The sequence below is a fragment of the Bufo gargarizans genome, chromosome 1 (assembly GCF_014858855.1).
Source record: "Bufo gargarizans isolate SCDJY-AF-19 chromosome 1, ASM1485885v1, whole genome shotgun sequence".
NCBI classification, from domain to species: Eukaryota; Metazoa; Chordata; class Amphibia; order Anura; family Bufonidae; genus Bufo; species Bufo gargarizans.
The window spans coordinates 305,426,726-305,444,589 of record NC_058080.1 but is presented as its reverse complement, the minus strand read 5'-3'; the positions used below and the strand labels follow the sequence as shown (position 1 = coordinate 305,444,589).

General features: G+C 41.8%; 1 protein-coding gene across 4 annotated transcripts in view; it reads right to left on the bottom strand.

The window, feature by feature from the left end:
- The window catches only part of PSD3 (pleckstrin and Sec7 domain containing 3), a 693,256-nt gene that overhangs the window by 64,838 nt on the left and 610,554 nt on the right, over positions 1–17,864 (bottom strand). For all 4 annotated transcript variants that reach the window (XM_044305119.1, XM_044305127.1, XM_044305137.1 and 1 more), the window contains one exon: positions 7,592–7,749. In XM_044305119.1, coding sequence (XP_044161054.1) covers positions 7,592–7,749 — 158 coding nt within the window. The remainder of the gene's footprint in view (positions 1–7,591; positions 7,750–17,864) is intronic.

The following is a 17,864-nucleotide window of genomic DNA, read 5'->3' as shown; positions in this document are numbered from 1 at the left end:
GACATATTTAAAGGGAATCTGTCACCAGAGACCCCCCCATCTAAATGCTTCCATAGACATATAGTGAAGTTCACCTGATTAGGGAGCTGGTACACAACAACCATCATGGTGATGCCCTCATTGCATTAAAAACCTCATGCATGTCCTTCTGCTTCTCCACATATTTGCTGGGATGCGGCCGGGGGAGATTATAGTGAACAATACCCGCAGCGTATGGTTGTGCCCGGCAGGGACGGATGTGACAGGCTGTTCCCTGAACAGCCCGCTGGATCCGTCTCCTGCATATGTGAAAAAAGCCTTAACTGGCTCCTTGCATTTCCATGCTGTAGACATTACACAGGGAGTTTGAAGTACAGTACTGTACAATACAGTGAATAGGTTATGCCACCATTAGCCCCTTGTGTTCTGGAGGATTTTTCGATTTGCATTTTTGTTGTCTATGGAGTTGCGCAAAAGCTTTTTTTTTGCAGGTAGATCTGTGGCTTTGATAGCATTCGAGTGTGTATGACTTTTTGATCACATGTTCATTTTTTGTGAAGTGAAGCTATGAAAAAAGCACAAATCTGCCGTTTAGATAATTTTTCCTGTTTGCGGCGTTCATAGTACATAGGATAAATATATTTGTACTTTTATAGTTTGTGCATTTTAGAATGCAACAGTGCCTATGATGTTTACTTTTTTTTATTATTTATTAGTTTTCATTTTAATTCTGGCGAAAGGAGGAAATATGAATATATATTATATATATATATATATATATATATATATACATATATACATATATACACACACATTATTTTTTTTCCCCTACTTTTTTAGCACTGCTTTGTAAGCTCCATTTGCCGTTCCATCTGCAGGCCTCCAAAGGCACTACAACTCTGATACCTTGGGTTTCTTTACACAGACCCAACACATCAGAGCGAATGAACAGGTCCTCCATTTGCCACTAGGGACAGCACAGTGCTTCTCGGTTTTCTGCACTCAGATGCATATGGTCACATTTGACCATGGCATCTGATGGGTTAAATTTCCCAGATCGGCATTAGAGCCAATTGGAGACATTGGCCCTGGGCCTCTGCTGTTTGAAACAGAGGCCCAGGGCGACACCAGTGGGCACCATTTTTAAACAGATGACTTTTACCATGGATGTACGGCCAGGGCCGGTGCTACCATAAGGCAGACCAAGCGGCTGCCTTAGGGCGCACCTTGGGGGAGGGCGGAAAAATGTGACATGGAGGGGGAGAAATGTATCATGGAGGGGGAGAAATGTATCACGGAGGGCTGATGTGACATAGGGGGGTGATGTGACATAGGGGGGTGATGTGACATGGAGGGGGAGAAATGTGACATGGGGGCATGATGGCTGACATAGGGGCATGATGGCTTACATGGGGGGCTGATGGCTGACATGGGGGGCTAATGGCTGACATGGTGGCATGATGGCTTACATGGGGGGCTGATGGATGGGGGCTGATGGCTGACATGGCGGCATGATGGCTTACATGGGGGGCTGATGGATGGGGGCTGATGGCTGACATGGGGGTCTGATCTGAGGTCTGATTAACATTGGGGGTCTGATTGCTGGTCTGACCTGAGGTGGGCGCACCCCCTCGCAGGTGAGCTGCGAGGGGGGGGGCCCAAAATGTAGCTTCACTTGTGTTGGCAAAAATCCTTGCACCGGCCCTGTGTACGACTGCAGTTAAAGAGAAAGTGGTAGGGTGCCCTTGTTAATTCCACAATGTCTATGGAAACAACAGCACTTCTCTCTAAATATTCATCATTTTGTTAAACTACAAATCCCTGGATGAGCACAGAGGATAGGTTCATTTGTGGTCAGGAAAGCTAGTGCTTGCATGTGATTAAAGAGTGTTATAAACGAATTACAGTCATTGAAAAAAAAAAAGATAAATAACACACCAAGTAAACCTGGAAGGAGTTGTTGGAATCAAATGAGACTGAGACTCTGTGTGTGAATATAATAATGATCTATGTAAGTGATTACAATATTACAGCGAAAGGGGAAGGTTATTGGGTAAAACTGTACAAACTAGTACGAAGTTCGGCCATCTCCAGCCTGGATACAAGATCAGATACAGTTGGGCAAGAAGTCATACCGGTTCTGTACGGCATCCTAAGGCACATTTGCCTACAGATGTTACAGCTGGGCCCGTGGATCCTGCACCAGCTGGTCCCATAAATGCTCAATTGTCAAAAAATCTGGCGACCGGGGAGGCCAAGGAAGTGTTACAATCTGGAGAAGACATTCCTGGGAAACCCTTGCAGTGTGTGGGCGAGTATTATCCTGCTGAAAAATGCCAGTTGGAAGCCCTGCCATGACATTGACATTTCTATCTGGGTGTGTATTTTAGTCAATGAGTGGAATATGAATTTAACTATCAGATAAACATATTAAATGTAGTCTGGAGAGATCCTTGCAGCTGAGATAAGGGAAGACATTAGTACAACACACAGAGATCTGAATCAGCAAATTAAGGAATGTGAAGAATCATGCCATGGTGCTATATCCTACTACACAGTGTTCTACAAGGCAACCAAGCAGCACGAATCCATACAATCTTTCCTAAAATGTATACAATTTTGACTTCTTGCATAAGCACATGAACGCATTGTGCAAAATGCATCACAGTACATGGTGCATAGTCCATGACTTGGTTGTTTCACTGTATTTTAGACAGTTTAGCCATAAACGCTGTAGGTGATCTGGATCAACTAAATAGAGCAGTGTCACTGGAACCAACCACTTTTGGACGCCTTGATTTGAAAAACCAAATTGAAAAGATAACTTAAAATTAGGAACTGTCTGCATTCGAAGAGTGTTGCCAGACAAATGGCTATGCCATAAAAGATCAGCGAGGGTCCAGCCACTAGGATCTCATGAAAGTTGTGGGGGCCCTGTTCCTATCAGAGAATTAGTGGCATATGCTTAGCACTCTCATTAAAGAGGTTTTCCAGTGGAAAAAAAATAGCTGGCAGCGGGCTCAGAGAAGGTAAAACTTTTTGGGGGGAAAACTGATCTTCATCTATACCCTGCTGTTCCTGTTACACTGCCCAGGCCCCTATTGATCCCTACTTCCTGGTCTTGTCTTGGCACACAGGAACCTGACCACTGGCTACGGTGGGTCACCTCTGCGGCCAGTAATTGGCTGAGCAGGCATGTCCTGTGATGAGAATAGACCAGGAAGTAGAGAGCAGCTGTACCCAAGCAGTGTCAGAACAGAAGACATGGGAGATTATTGTGTATCATGTTCCTTTACTTTTTAAACCCCTCTGAATTTACAGACACCATTCTTTGTGTAGGTTGGAAACTGCCTTAGAACTCTATAGAAGATAAGAAAACAGCAGTTTAAGGCTACATGCACACGAATGTTGTTTGTTTCTGTTTCCAATCCGTTTTCTTGTGGATAAGATGCGGACCCATTCATTTCAATGGGTCAGCAAAAAATGCGGACAGCACACCGTGTGCTGTCTACATCAGTATGTCCGTTCCGTAGCCCCGCAAAAAAAATGTATGTCCTATTCTTGTCATTTTTAGGCATTGTTACAATGGATCAGCAAAAAGATAAATAAAACAGATGGCATATGGAAGTCTTTTTTTTTTTTCCGAGAATCCGCAATTTGCGGACCGCAAAAAACACATACGGTCATGGGCATGTAGCCTAATTGAAAGTGGCTTTTACATTTGTGTCAACATCTACGATAGGAATATGGCCATCAGCATTTACAATGCTGACAGCCACTCTGATCTGATTTTTATGGCATAATACAGGGAGTGCAGAATTATTAGGCAAATGAGTATTTTGACCACATCATCCTCTTTATGCATGTTGTCTTACTCCAAGCTGTATAGGCTCGAAAGCCTACTACCAATTAAGCATATTAGGTGATGTGCATCTCTGTAATGAGAAGGGGTGTGGTCTAATGACATCAACACCCTATATCAGGTGTGCATAATTATTAGGCAACTTCCTTACCTTTGGGAAAATGGGTCAAAAGAAGGACTTGACAGGCTCAGAAAAGTAAAAAATAGTGAGATATCTTGCAGAGGGATGCAGCACTCTTAAAATTGCAAAGCTTCTGAAGCGTGATCATCGAACAATCAAGCGTTTCATTCAAAATAGTCAACAGGGTCGCAAGAAGCGTGTGGAAAAACCAAGGCGCAAAATAACTGCCCATGAACTGAGAAAAGTCAAGCGTGCAGCTGCCAAGATGCCACTTGCCACCAGTTTGGCCATATTTCAGAGCTGCAACATCACTGGAGTGCCCAAAAGCACAAGGTGTGCAATACTCAGAGACATGGCCAAGGTAAGAAAGGCTGAAAGACGACCACCACTGAACAAGACACACAAGCTGAAACGTCAAGACTGGGCCAAGAAATATCTCAAGACTGATTTTTCTAAGGTTTTATGGACTGATGAAATGAGAGTGAGTCTTGATGGGCCAGATGGATGGGCCCGTGGCTGGATTGGTAAAGGGCAGAGAGCTCCAGTCCGACTCAGACGCCAGCAAGGTGGAGGTGGAGTACTGGTTTGGGCTGGTATCATCAAAGATGAGCTTGTGGGGCCTTTTCGGGTTGAGGATGGAGTCAAGCTCAACTCCCAGTCCTACTGCCAGTTTCTGGAAGACACCTTCTTCAAGCAGTGGTACAGGAAGAAGTCTGCATCCTTCAAGAAAAACATGATTTTCATGCAGGACAATGCTCCATCACACGCGTCCAAGTACTCCACAGCGTGGCTGGCAAGAAAGGGTATAAAAGAAGAAAATCTAATGACATGGCCTCCTTGTTCACCTGATCTGAACCCCATTGAGAACCTGTGGTCCATCATCAAATGTGAGATTTACAAGGAGGGAAAACAGTACACCTCTCTGAACAGTGTCTGGGAGGCTGTGGTTGCTGCTGCACGCAATGTTGATGGTGAACAGATCAAAACACTGACAGAATCCATGGATGGCAGGCTTTTGAGTGTCCTTGCAAAGAAAGGTGGCTATATTGGTCACTGATTTGTTTTTGTTTTGTTTTTGAATGTCAGAAATGTATATTTGTGAATGTTGAGATGTTATATTGGTTTCACTGGTAAAAATAAATAATTGAAATGGGTATATATTTGTTTTTTGTTAAGTTGCCTAATAATTATGCACAGTAATAGTCACCTGCACACACAGATATCCCCCTAAAATAGCTAAAACTAAAAACAAACTAAAAACTACTTCCAAAAATATTCAGCTTTGATATTAATGAATTTTTTGGGTTCATTGAGAACATGGTTGTTGTTCAATAATAAAATTAATCCTCAAAAATACAACTTGCCTAATAATTCTGCACTCCCTGTAGTTATCTTCTACAATATTAAGTGTCTGCCTGTGAATGTTTTTGTCTATAGCGAAGTTACACCAGGCACAAGGGATAAGCGCATCGATAAGTTCATCCGAAAGAATTTACACTTTTTAAGGCGTGTCCTCACAGCTCAGTGGTTTCCTCTTATGGCAACTTAGTATGGCATATCTCGTGTGGCCCTCTTAAAGGGGTTTTCCGAGATTTTACTACTGATGACCTATCAGTATGTGTGGCCATGTTAATTTGCGTGCACATTAGTTAATAGTCTGTAGAGGAACACTCCCTAACAGACTTAAAATTTGTTCAGATGAACAAATCGATTCACACATCCATAACAGCTACAGTATCTGAAACTATGGAGAACTCTCTTTATTCACGTTCATACAATTGCACACAGACACTTTTCTGATCTTTTCTCCCTGTTTCATTCATTGCCTTTTACTCTTGTACACTATATTGACAAAAGTCTTGGAACATACTGTACCTCACTGAATTCGGGTATTTCAGCCAGTTTTATTGCCACACCAATACAGACATTTGTGAAAAATGGGTCGTTCTAAAGAGCTCAATGAATTTCAGTATAGTTCTGTAACACCACAGTTGCAAGAAGAGAGTTTGTGAAATGTCTTCCCTAGTAGATATTCCACCATTAACTGAGTAGTATTATTGCCAAGTAGAAATGTTTATGAACCACATCAACTCAGCCACAAAGTGGCAGACCACTTAACGTTCCACAACGGGGTTGTGGACTGCTGAGGTACATGGGGATAGATTTATCAATCAGGTGTAAAGTAAAACTGGCTTATTTGCCCATAGCAACCAATCAGATTCCACGTTCCTTTTCCAAAGGAGCATTATAAATAAAAGTGGATTCTGATTGGTTGCTAGGGACAACTAAGCCAGTTTTCTTTTACACCAGTTTTGATAAATGTCCCCCCATAGAGTATAAACCACCACCACTTAACAACGGCAGCAATCTCCTTTGGCATTAACATCAGCAAACAGTGCAGTGGGAGCTCCATAGCATGGGTTTGGGTTTCCATGGCAGAGCAGCTACATGCGAGCCTTAACTCACCAAGTACAATGCCAAGCGTCAGATGGGGTGGTATCAAGCACCCCACCACTGGACTCTGAAGCAGTGAAAAAAAAAGTGTTCTGCGGAATGACGAATCATTCTTCTCCATCTGGCAGCCTGATGACTGAATATGGGTTTGGCAAATGTCAGCAGAACATTACCTGCCTGGCTGCATTGTAAAGTTTGGTGGAGTAAGGATAATTCTTTAGGGTTGTTTTTTAGGGTGTGCCCTAGGTCTATTATTAATGTTTCAGCATGACAGTTGGACAATTGTATTCTTCCAACTTTGGGAAGGCTCTTTTCTGGTCCAGCATGACTGCACCCCACTGCCCAAAGCAAGTCCATAAAAGCATGGTTGGAACAGTTTGATGTGGAAGAACTTGACTGGCCCACACAAAGCCCTGACCTCAACCCAATCCAGCACTTGTGAAATGAACTTCAACAGAGATTGCGAGCACGGCCCTCTCACTCAACATCAGTGTCTGATCTGATAAATGCTCTTCTGGATGAATAGGCAGAAATTCCCACAGACACATTCCAAAAAGTGGAAGTTATTGCTATTTTAGCTTCAAAGGGAGAACAAAGGGTGCCCAAATACATTTGTCCATATACTTAAGATATTATTCTCAAAGTCATGGCTATAAGCATTATTTGTCTCTTAAATATATGTAAAGCAGTACACATTTTTCAAATGACTGCTTTCGGGTGCAAATTGATATCTGTATGATTAGACTAGAATATGTAAAGACTATGATAACATCTGTTAGAGGTAAAACACTATACAGTACTTTTACTAGGTCTACAAAGAAAATGGCTACTTAACAGCCCTACTTTAAAGCAATTCTGTCTCTAAATTCATTTTCACTAAAATATGGCAAATGCAATAGTGAGCTGGAGAATGGCTTCGTTTCTGTCCTGGCAAGCTTCTTTGTACACTCCATGCCTCAGTCCAGCTCATGCACAGGTTTAGTGCTCCTTTAATTAAACAAAATGGCAAGTGGTCATATGCCTAGATTTTTTTCAAGATTCCCTACCTTAAAATGGAGATCTAAAATATTTAGTTATGCATTTCTAAAAAGTATTAATTTATTCTTCCACAGTGTTTCTCATAAAAGCCAATGTGTTTGATGTATTACATTGTAACTGAATGATAATACACTTACTGTGCTTGGAAAAGGAAAACTCTCCAGTCTGCGGTTTTAAGCTTGAGGACATTGGGTCTCTTCTCATAATCTGTTGCCTTTGAAGCCAGAGCATGATGTACACTTACAGCATTTTTTAAATCATCTTCGGACAAAGCCTTTTCTGGTTTATATTCATCCTGCATGTCAAAAACAAGTAAAGAAGTTGCTTACAACAGGCCAGGGGGTCTTTCTGAATCATTTCCTATTTTAGATCATAGAATGATAAAATACAGAAATCACAATGCCATGCTGCATTGTGTGGGAGCCAATGGGATCTAAAACCAAATGGAGGATGTTATTACACTTGCAGACGAGCGTTGGTCACGCAGCGCAGCGCCCGGCCTGAACTCCCAGCGCTGCCGGGAGTCATATAACATTATATTGATTTATGATGCTATGTAACCCTTACAGTTCTGGAATGTACTGTATTGGATAACACTGGCATAATGCTGCAGGCATGCTCAGGCCGGGAGCTGCGCTGCGGACTCACAGCGTGACCAACGCTCGTCCGCAAGGGCCCTAAAGGTATGCCTGTAAAATGTCAACTCAATTATCATTCTAAATTCACCTTCACAAAAATAACAAGTAAAATCACCTTGGACATTGAAACATATGGTTAAAGGGGTTTTACGGGACTACAATATTGATGTCCTATACTCAACATCAGATCAGCAAGGGTCCAACTGTGGACGCCCCCACCATTCAGATATTTGAAGAGGCTGTGGTGTGCTGGTGAGAGGTTCGGCTCCTCCTTAGTACATGACACCACGTTTATTGGTCACATGCCCTAGGTGCAGCTCAGTCCCTAAATATCAACTATATAATGAACGGTGCCGTGTTGCCATGATGTGAGGAGGCAGAGATCTCTCTAAACACCTGATCCAAACGTCGGCCCCCCACTTATTAGATATTGATAATCCGGAGGATAGGACATCCTGGAAAACACATTCAAGGCTTATTCAGGTGATCATTATAAAACTAATCCATATTGCATCTGCTAAAAATGGACAACTCCATTCTAGTGGAAACAGCATGGTTTCGGACTGTGTTCCATTTGACCATTTTTTATCGTCTGCATAGCATCAGTATGTCATCTGGTTTTCACTTCTGTCAAAAACCTGCTTTTAATTTTTTTTCCAACGTCTCCTCCCAACCATCCGTGAAGAATAGATCACACATGGATGGCATCCATATGCTGATCCACTGACTTGAATGTAGTGCCTGCTGTGATCTTTTCTGCAGAGATCGATGGTCAGTGTAAAAAATCTCACATGTAAATTCAGTATCAGACTGGAGTGTCTAGGGACCACCAGTAAAATGTATTCTGGGGACCCACTGTACAGCTATATGAAAGTACAACATGACATAGGGGTTATTGGTGCAGTTTGTAAACCTTAAAACTGCACCAACACATATTTTTTCAGAAGTAGCCGGCTGCCTAAATGGTGCCTTAGACTGTTAATTTCCTGGAGACTCAGGAAGTTTCCTGCTGATGGGCTCCTGCCTTGGACTAGGGCTCTCTTAGTCATTTGAGCCAGGAACACACACTCAGGCAGGCAGTGGCAAGATGAATGGTGATGGTGGCCCCTTCAGTGACATCAAGAAGGTGGGTCCCTGGTGAAGGAGGATACTGGCTGGTCTGCTCTGTGCCTAGAAGTCATCTCAACCACCTGATGCATCTATAATAGACTGGGTAGTGTTTTAATAATCTACCCAGATTTACATATGGACATGGACCAGTTGAGATACTGTACGCTGCCCATCTGTATATAGTACAATATTGTGCTATGTGTCAGTGGTGCAGGGGGTGGGACACTAGGGGCCCAGGGCCCAGAACCCAGGGTTAACAGTTTCCCTGTAGGCCAGTCCGAACCTGTGTTTATTGGTCCATTCACTAATATATCTAATTGTTCTGGTTCTGTCCCGATGCCGTTCTTTCCACACATGGACAACGCATAAACATACACATCGCTTGTATGAACCGGCCCTAACAAAAATACAGATGAAACTCGAAAAATTTGAATATCGGGCAAAGTCCATTTATTTCAGTAATGCAAATTAAAAGGAGTTGAATTAATGCAGCTTAAAACTAGGATTTTGTGAAAAGGTTCAATATTCTGGGCTCAAAGTGTGACACTCTAGTCAGCTAATTACTCCATACCCCCTGAGCAAAGGGTACCTCAAAATTGTGATGTTGGGTTTTCATAAGCTGTAAGCCATAATCATCCAAATTTTAACAAATAAAGGCTTGAAATATCTCACTTTGCATGTAATGACTATCTCATATGTTAGTTTCACCTTTTAAGTTGCGTTACTGAAATAAAGGAACTTTGCACGATATATAAAAAATGTTTCAAGTTTCACCTGTATTTTCTATGAGGTTTGCAAGTATCCCAAAAGTTTATAGGCACATTCATATATATTGTTCGGGTCTTTCTATGGGAAGGGATAGAAAATGTAACATGTTCCTTGCTGTTCTCATTCAGAGGCCATTGAGCAGGGTTTCTCAACTCTGGTCCTCAGGACCCACCTACCAGTCACGTTTTCAGGATTTCCTTAGTATTGAGCAGGTGATATAATAAGTTTCCATGCCTCAGGACTTACCACAGGTATTTATTCTGTGGGATATTCTCAAATCCTAACTGGTAGGTGGGTCCCAAGGAGCGGAGTTGAGAAACCCTGCCTTAGAGCATCAGATCTTCTGTGATGTCCTCTTTGCAATTCAAGTCAACCCCGCTTGTTTAAAGAAACCATGTACAGTATGCTTATCTTGCAGTCCAGATGATAAAGCAGGTTTAAGTAACATGGAGGAGATTCAATAGAAATGGGAATGACTGATTGGTTTTGTTCACTTTGTCCTTTACAGTATTGACCTGCCTCACCTTTCACCTACTGTACAGAAAAGGGTTATTTTGTTTGGTCTGTCACACTGATGGATCAATATGTATGTCTTTTACATGAAATTCTCCAGAGTCCTTGTAGCCAAAGGGTTTTTAGAGGGCTCACTGGTAGCTCCCCATTACAAGTACTCACCAAGGATATTTCCTTTAAAAGATTTTCTCATTAATTTAAATGCCCTCCATAAATTCACTTTTAAAATATTAAGCATCTTTGTAAAGTACTGTATTAAAAATAATGCACAGTTTCTGACATTTAGATGTAATGTGATCCAATGCGTCAGTTCTACTGGGAATAAAATGATGAAGATGGCGGTATCTGCGTCAACTGCTGCTTCATTTTTCTTCCGAGAGAAGTGCTCGTCAGTGTTCTGCGCATGCTCAGAAGAAGGACATCTTTTCACTCTGCTTATCATTGCACAAGCTCAGCCACATCAACAGACTTCTATGCGCTCCACTGATTTCAATGGAACACCCAGAAATCAATGTGAAGCGGAGCATGCGTACTGAGCAGCAATGAAAAGAATGCGCAGAGGGGTGGTATGAGGGGATTAAGAATGGAGAGGACACAGAATGGACAGTATGCAGTCATGTCATGTCGGCATTCCATAAAACATGCTCACGAATGCCAAAACAGAATTAGAAGTAAAAAGCTCCACTGAGGACAAGCCTTCATATAAAAAAAAAAAATGTATAAAATAGATTTGATAATGTACATTTGAAATTTTGTTTTAAAGGCCGGTAGAAGCAGTTCTTCACACATTTTAAAGGAAATGTATAATCTATTATCACCAAAATTCTTTAAACCTGATTTTAGCAATAGGCGATTTTCTGATGATGCATTCCCTTTAATTAAGTAAATTTAAAGGGGTTGTCTGACAAAAACTCAATGTCCCCAAATGTGAAAAAATGCTAAAAGAATATATATTTACTACTAAATCTCCTGCCATTTCATTGGCTGCTTCTCCTGTCTTCACCACCGTTTTGTGTTTAGAGGCTGCTGCGGTGATGGAGCTGTATATGACATGTGACTACAGCAGCCAATCACTATCCTCAGCTGTCTCATGCCACACACCATTGATGCCAGTGATTGGCTGCATCAGTCACATGCTGTATATAGCTATGTCACCGATGCAGTCTGTAAACACAAACCATTGCTGAGGTGCAGTATTGGGAAAGGAAGGAAGAGGAGATTAATTGGTATACTCTCCCCCTCCCGCTTCCAGTGCTGCATCCTCCCCAATGGTTTTACAAGCTGCATATATACTGTATAAGGCCTCATGCACACGGCAATTGCGGTCCCCAATGCACAACATCCGTGCAGCGGGCTGGACTCATTCAACTTGAATGGGTCCATGGTATGTCCGCACTGCAAAAAAAAATGACGTCTTCCATGTGCCATTAATAACGTTCATACACCTGGGTGTGACATCATGGTAACAATGTGACATCACTACACTCTGCCTTTCCTCAGCCATAAGACACCTCTTCACCATTGCTCTCAATAAAGAAGTCAATAAATTCCTTCTTCTCAGATCTCACAAATGTACAAAGTGTGAATGTTATTATCTGTTCTTTCATTTAACGCAATCTATGCTTTGAGTTAAGAGGTTTTGTAAGTATTTTCTATATTCTACAGTCTAAGGTATTTTTCCATCATGCAATACTAATGAAACTGCCAGTGTTCCCAGAGCACAGTAAATCTTGGCACCAGTGCAAAAGGTGAAGGAGTGACTAAAATGGATTTTGTGTGATGAAGCTGACATTATGAGTGAAATGTCATTACATCTGAAAGGCAGGAACCATACTTTATTGCTACCATGCAAGTTTGTAATTTTATCGAAGAATACCAAGCAATAGCATAAGAAGAAGAAAATGTATAGCCTAGCCTCAATGTGACAAAATACGCTTTCTTCCCGACAATCTGCTGCTCTGTCATTTCATGTAAAGAAAGTGTGTATACAGAGATAGCTGTCAGTCACTGATTGCTGTACATAGGGAAGGTGTTATCAGTGATTTGTGTATACAGAGATAGCTGTCAGTCACTGATTGCTGTACATAGGGAAGGTGTTATCAGTGATTGATAGCATTCCCTGTATAAGTGTGTATACAGAGATAGCTGTCAGTCACTGATTGCTGTACATAGGGAAGGTGTTATCAGTGATTGATAGTATTCTCTGTGTAAGTGTGTATACATAGACAGCTGTCAGTCATTGATAGTTGTACACAGGGGAGGTGTGATCAGTGATTGATAGTATTCTCTGTGTAAGTGTGTAAACATAGACAGCTGGCAGTTACTGATAGCTGTACACAGGGGATGTGTTATCAGTGATTTTATAGCATTCTCTGTGTAAGTGTGTATACAGAGATAGCTGTCAGTCACTGATTGCTGTACATAGGGAAGGTGTTATCAGTGATTGATAGCATTCTCTGTGTAAGTGTGTATACAGAGATAAAGATCACTGAGGGCAACTTCCTAAAACTTAACTTTTAATCTACAATTTAAAATACAAAAAATAATAAATGCGGTCACCAACTGGACCTTGATAGTACAATAAGCTGTCAATACAATGGACAGTTATCAAAAATTACCTTAAAGGTAGGTGCACTCTGTCTATCTCAGGAGCTGTTTTTTTTTTGGCCCCCTGGAGCCCCCCAGCTTTGCATCCCGCATCTGTGAGAGGACCGGACTTATTTCCACCTCTACTTAAATCAGCTAAGTTGTTTACCTTTTTTTAAAACAGTGATGTTAAATCATCCAACCAGTATCGGATTTATATGAATTATAAGTTTGTGTTTATACACTGTATAAGTACTTTATCCATGTGTTTTCTCTACCTCGTCACAGATGCATGCTGGTCTTGAGTGCTCCAGTGATTTATGATTTATTGACTATCTTTGTATATGGCATCCTAACACCATACTGATACTATTGGTCCCCTGATGAACCTTTGACTATCCATAAGGGAAAACGCGTTGGGACATTGTACGTTGTGTCAGAAAGTGATAGGGCTGTATAAGGACAGGTTAGCCTACGTACGTGGACAGAGTACACCTACCTTCAAGGCGTATCTCTGGGCTGAGCAGCGTTGGTAAGGGCAAGAATAGGGACAGATATATTATATCTATTTTATGTCCCAAATGCATTTTGTCCTGATTTTTTGCCAACCGTCCAGTGTATTGACAGCTTATTGCACTATAGGTATTATGGTCCAGTCTTGAACGTTGCATGTTGTGTCAGAAAGTGATATCGCTGGTATACACAGGTAGCTGTCAGTCACTGATAGTTGTACACAGGGGAGATGTTAGCAGTGATGGATATTATTCTCTGTGTAAGTGTGTATACACAGGTAGCTGTCAGTCACTGTTGTACGTGGGGGAGGTGTTATCAGTGATAGCATTCTCTGTGTAAGTGCGTATACAGAGATAGCTGTATTTTTAGCTAAAAATAAGTACAATGCAATAATAAAACAAAAAATGCCCCCAAAGGTATACAAAGCCTTTAAATTCAGAAAGAGCAGACGTTTAAATGTACCAATTTTACTGAATCTTTTCCCACAAACCTATCAATCTGCTCTATAACATGGTGCCTCCAGATTGCACTGCATTGCCTGGTAACAGTTTCTCTTTAAAAGAGAGTCTGTCATCTGTCAAATAGCTTCAAAATAGGCATATGGCCTTGTATGGGACATTTCCCAAATGAGAAATATACCTTTCGCTGGAAAATATATGGCTGATATCCAGAGAAATCATGCTTTTTATTTTTATGAAAACTATGATGCCACTGCACTTTAAATGAGGCCACGTTATCCAGTATACCATCGATCCACCAGATTTGCAGCCCAATGCCACCTCCACGTGGTTGACTGACAGTACCAGGCATCCCTTGCATTATCACTGCTGGCTCTGCAGTATCACGCCTGAACCAATAGGTCCAAGTTCGGAGCAAAACAGCCCTCGTTCCTTGCCTCTGTTCATTGCACTACACATGCGCATACATGATTTGGGAGCCGACACTGCATGTGGGTTATTGTGCAAAAGAAGTAGGAATTTTAGAATTTCCACATGGATGCCAATTACTGTGCAGAAAGGCAGCAGCTTTCTCCAGCTTCTGACAACTCAAGAATATACTGATAGCAGAAATGGACTGACAGTACTGTGTACTACATCTAGCAATGTCTGAAGCCTTCAGTAGACTGGTTACACATCATGATTACGTCAGTTTTATGCCAGGGGGCTCTTCTATGATTTATTTAATATGTTTTGTTTTTTGTAGATCCATTGCATAGAGCCATTTTATCCTTAGATGTCACAAAGTCTTTTGAGTGTATACACTGATCTTTGGAAAAAACACTTTAGGATACCAATTCTATACTTTAATCCGGTAGCACAAGTATCTAGAATTGGAATGAATATAGAGTAGTTTAAAACGGTCAGAGGGGTATGAGGCAGGGCTGCCAATCTCCCTTGGTGTTTGCAATTAGTAATTAGCAGGCTAAGGGTACTTTCACACTAGCGTTAAAGTTTTCCGGTATTGAGTTCCGTCACAGGGGCTCAATACCGCAAAAAAATTATCAGTTTTATCCTTATGCATACTGAATGGAGAGCAATCCGTTCAGGGTGCATCAGGATGTCTTCAGTTCAGTCATTCTTAGGCCTCTTTCACACGTCATATTTTTGGCCCGGATAAGAGGCGGGTGCGTTGCAAAACATTGTAATCGCGCATGTTTGGTTCCCAAACCCGAACTTCTTCACAGAAGTTCGGGCTTGGGATTGATGTTCTGAAGATTGTATTATTTTCCCTTATAACACTGTTATAAGGGAAAATAATAGCATTCTGAATACAGAATGTATAGTATAATAGTGCTGGAGGGGTTAAAAAAAAATAAAAAAATTAACTCACCTTCTCCTCTTGATCGCGTAGTTCCCGGTCTCTTCTTTACTTCTTGAATGATGAGCTGTGGGCTAAATGACCTTTCGTGATGTCAGATCACATGCTCCATCACCACGGTGATGGACCATGTGATTGGAGCATGTGATCTGACATCACGAAAGGTCATTTAGCCCACAGCTCATCATTCAAGAAGTAAAGAAGAGACCGGGAACTACGCGATCAAGAGGAGAAGGCGAGTTAATTTTTTACTTTTTTTTAACCCCTCCAGCACTATTATACTATGCATTCTGTATTCAGAATGCTATTATTTTCCCTTATAACCATGTTATAAGGGAAAATAATACAGTGAATAGACTGTCACCTAGGAACCATGTGTGAAAATCGCACCGCATACGCACTTGCTTGCGGATGCTTGCGATTTTCACGCAAACCCATTCATTTCTATGGGGCCTGTGTTACGTGAAAAACGCTGAATATAGAACATGCTGCGATTTTCACGCAACGCATAAGTGATGCGTGAAAATCACCGCTCATGTGAACAGCCCCATAGAAATGAATGGGTCCGGATTCAGTGCGGGTGCAATGCGTTCAACTCACGCATCGCACCCGCGCGGAATACTTGCCCGTGTGAAAGGGGCCTTACGGTATTTGGCTGGAGAAAACACTGCAGCATGCTACAGTATTTTCTCCGTCCAAAATTCACGAACACTTGCCGGAATGCCGGTTTCCATTGAAATGCATTAATGCCGGATCCAGCACCAAGTGTTCCGGCAAAATGGATCCGGTCTTCCGGTCTGCGCATGCGCAGACCTTTAAGAAAGCAAAATAAATAAATACCAGATCCGTTTTTCCAGATGACACCGGAGAGACGGATCTGGTGTTTCAATGCATTTGTTAGACGGATCCACATCCAGATCCATCTACAAATGCTATCCGTTTGTACACGGATTTCCGGATCCAGCAGGCAGTTCTGGCGACGGAACTGCCTGCCGGATCTTCACAACGCAACTATGAAAGTACCCTTAGTTAGTAGGGATAACTCAATCTGGGTTTTCGTTCTCAGCATATTAATAGCAAGATCTCACTATATGTGGATAGTTTATTTCTAGAGGATGTTCAGCAATGTCTGATACCTAAAATTTGAAATATTAACCAGTTTGGAGAATTTCCTAGATTATCTCTTAATTGTAATAAATTGTCAATTCTATTACTGAATGAAAGTAAATTGTCGATAGCTTTTGGTCTTGAACAAAAGTGCACAAAGAGGTTTCATATACAGTAAGTATTGCGGTAATGTGGTTCAGGATAATCTATTGCCGTTTTCAAACCCAAACTCCGGAATATTTCCAGATAATCAGGTCCGGAGATTTACCAGAGTAGGCCTTTCACACACGTACCCTGTCGGGTGCGTTCTCACTACAGAGGAAATGTACCAGGTGCCTAGACAAGGGGCGGGAACTTTAGGCATGGCCACTGTGATTTTCTGGAACATTTACTGCTGTTTTCATACATGTGCTCATTAGGAACATAATCCGGAGTTAGTACTAGGGCTCTGGGTTAGTACTAGGCCTCCGGGTAAACTCCAGAAAATGTCAGGATTCCACTGTAAGTGTGAATGGGGCTTATGTTTCATCTGTCTTTGCTGCTACATGCAGGGTTTGGTTGCTTTTCGAGTACTCTAATGAGCATTTCATCCTTTAAAACAGAAATCACCAAATACTTAACATCCCACTAACCTCTCGGATGCAGTTGTGTGAAATCAAAATAGAAAAAAAAAAGGGATTGCTTTTAGTGCCAGATCTTTTTTTTTTTTTTTTTCATTTTTATCACCGGACACATTACCGCAGCTTGCAGCGGTTTGTGTCCGGTCACAAAACTGAATGCTGCCAAAACGAAAGACACCCTGATGCATCCTGAATGGATCTCTTTCTGTTCAGAATGCATGAGGACCAAACTGAATTTTTTCCCCCCCCAAGTATTAAGATCCTCTGCTGGATCTCAATACCAGAAAACAACAAAGCAAGTATGAAAGCAGCCTTAGGGCTCTTTCACACGAATGGATCCTGTCCGTGGAATCTGCTGAGTGGAGTCCACGGCCCTCCAACGGTTTGAGGGACAGTGAACTGGCCTCCTGTTTAAAAAGTTTGAGGACCCCTGTTCTAAAGTTATGATAAGTTTCCTACTATACAAACGAGGTGTTTAGTGCTTGTGTTGCAGCTAAACTCAGCTCCTTTCTGTGGCCACCCCCAAATTGGCTTCTTTGATTAAGGGCTCTTTCACACGAGCGAATGCCGTGCAGATAATCCGCTGCGTGAAAGAGTGCCAAGCCCCATTCCGTACAGCAGACACAGAGCATTAACATGATTGATAATGCTCTGTGCCTCTCTGTGATCTTTTTACTACAAAATCACGGTGACAACTTTATCTCACTGTGATTTCGTAGTAAAAAGATCACAGAGAG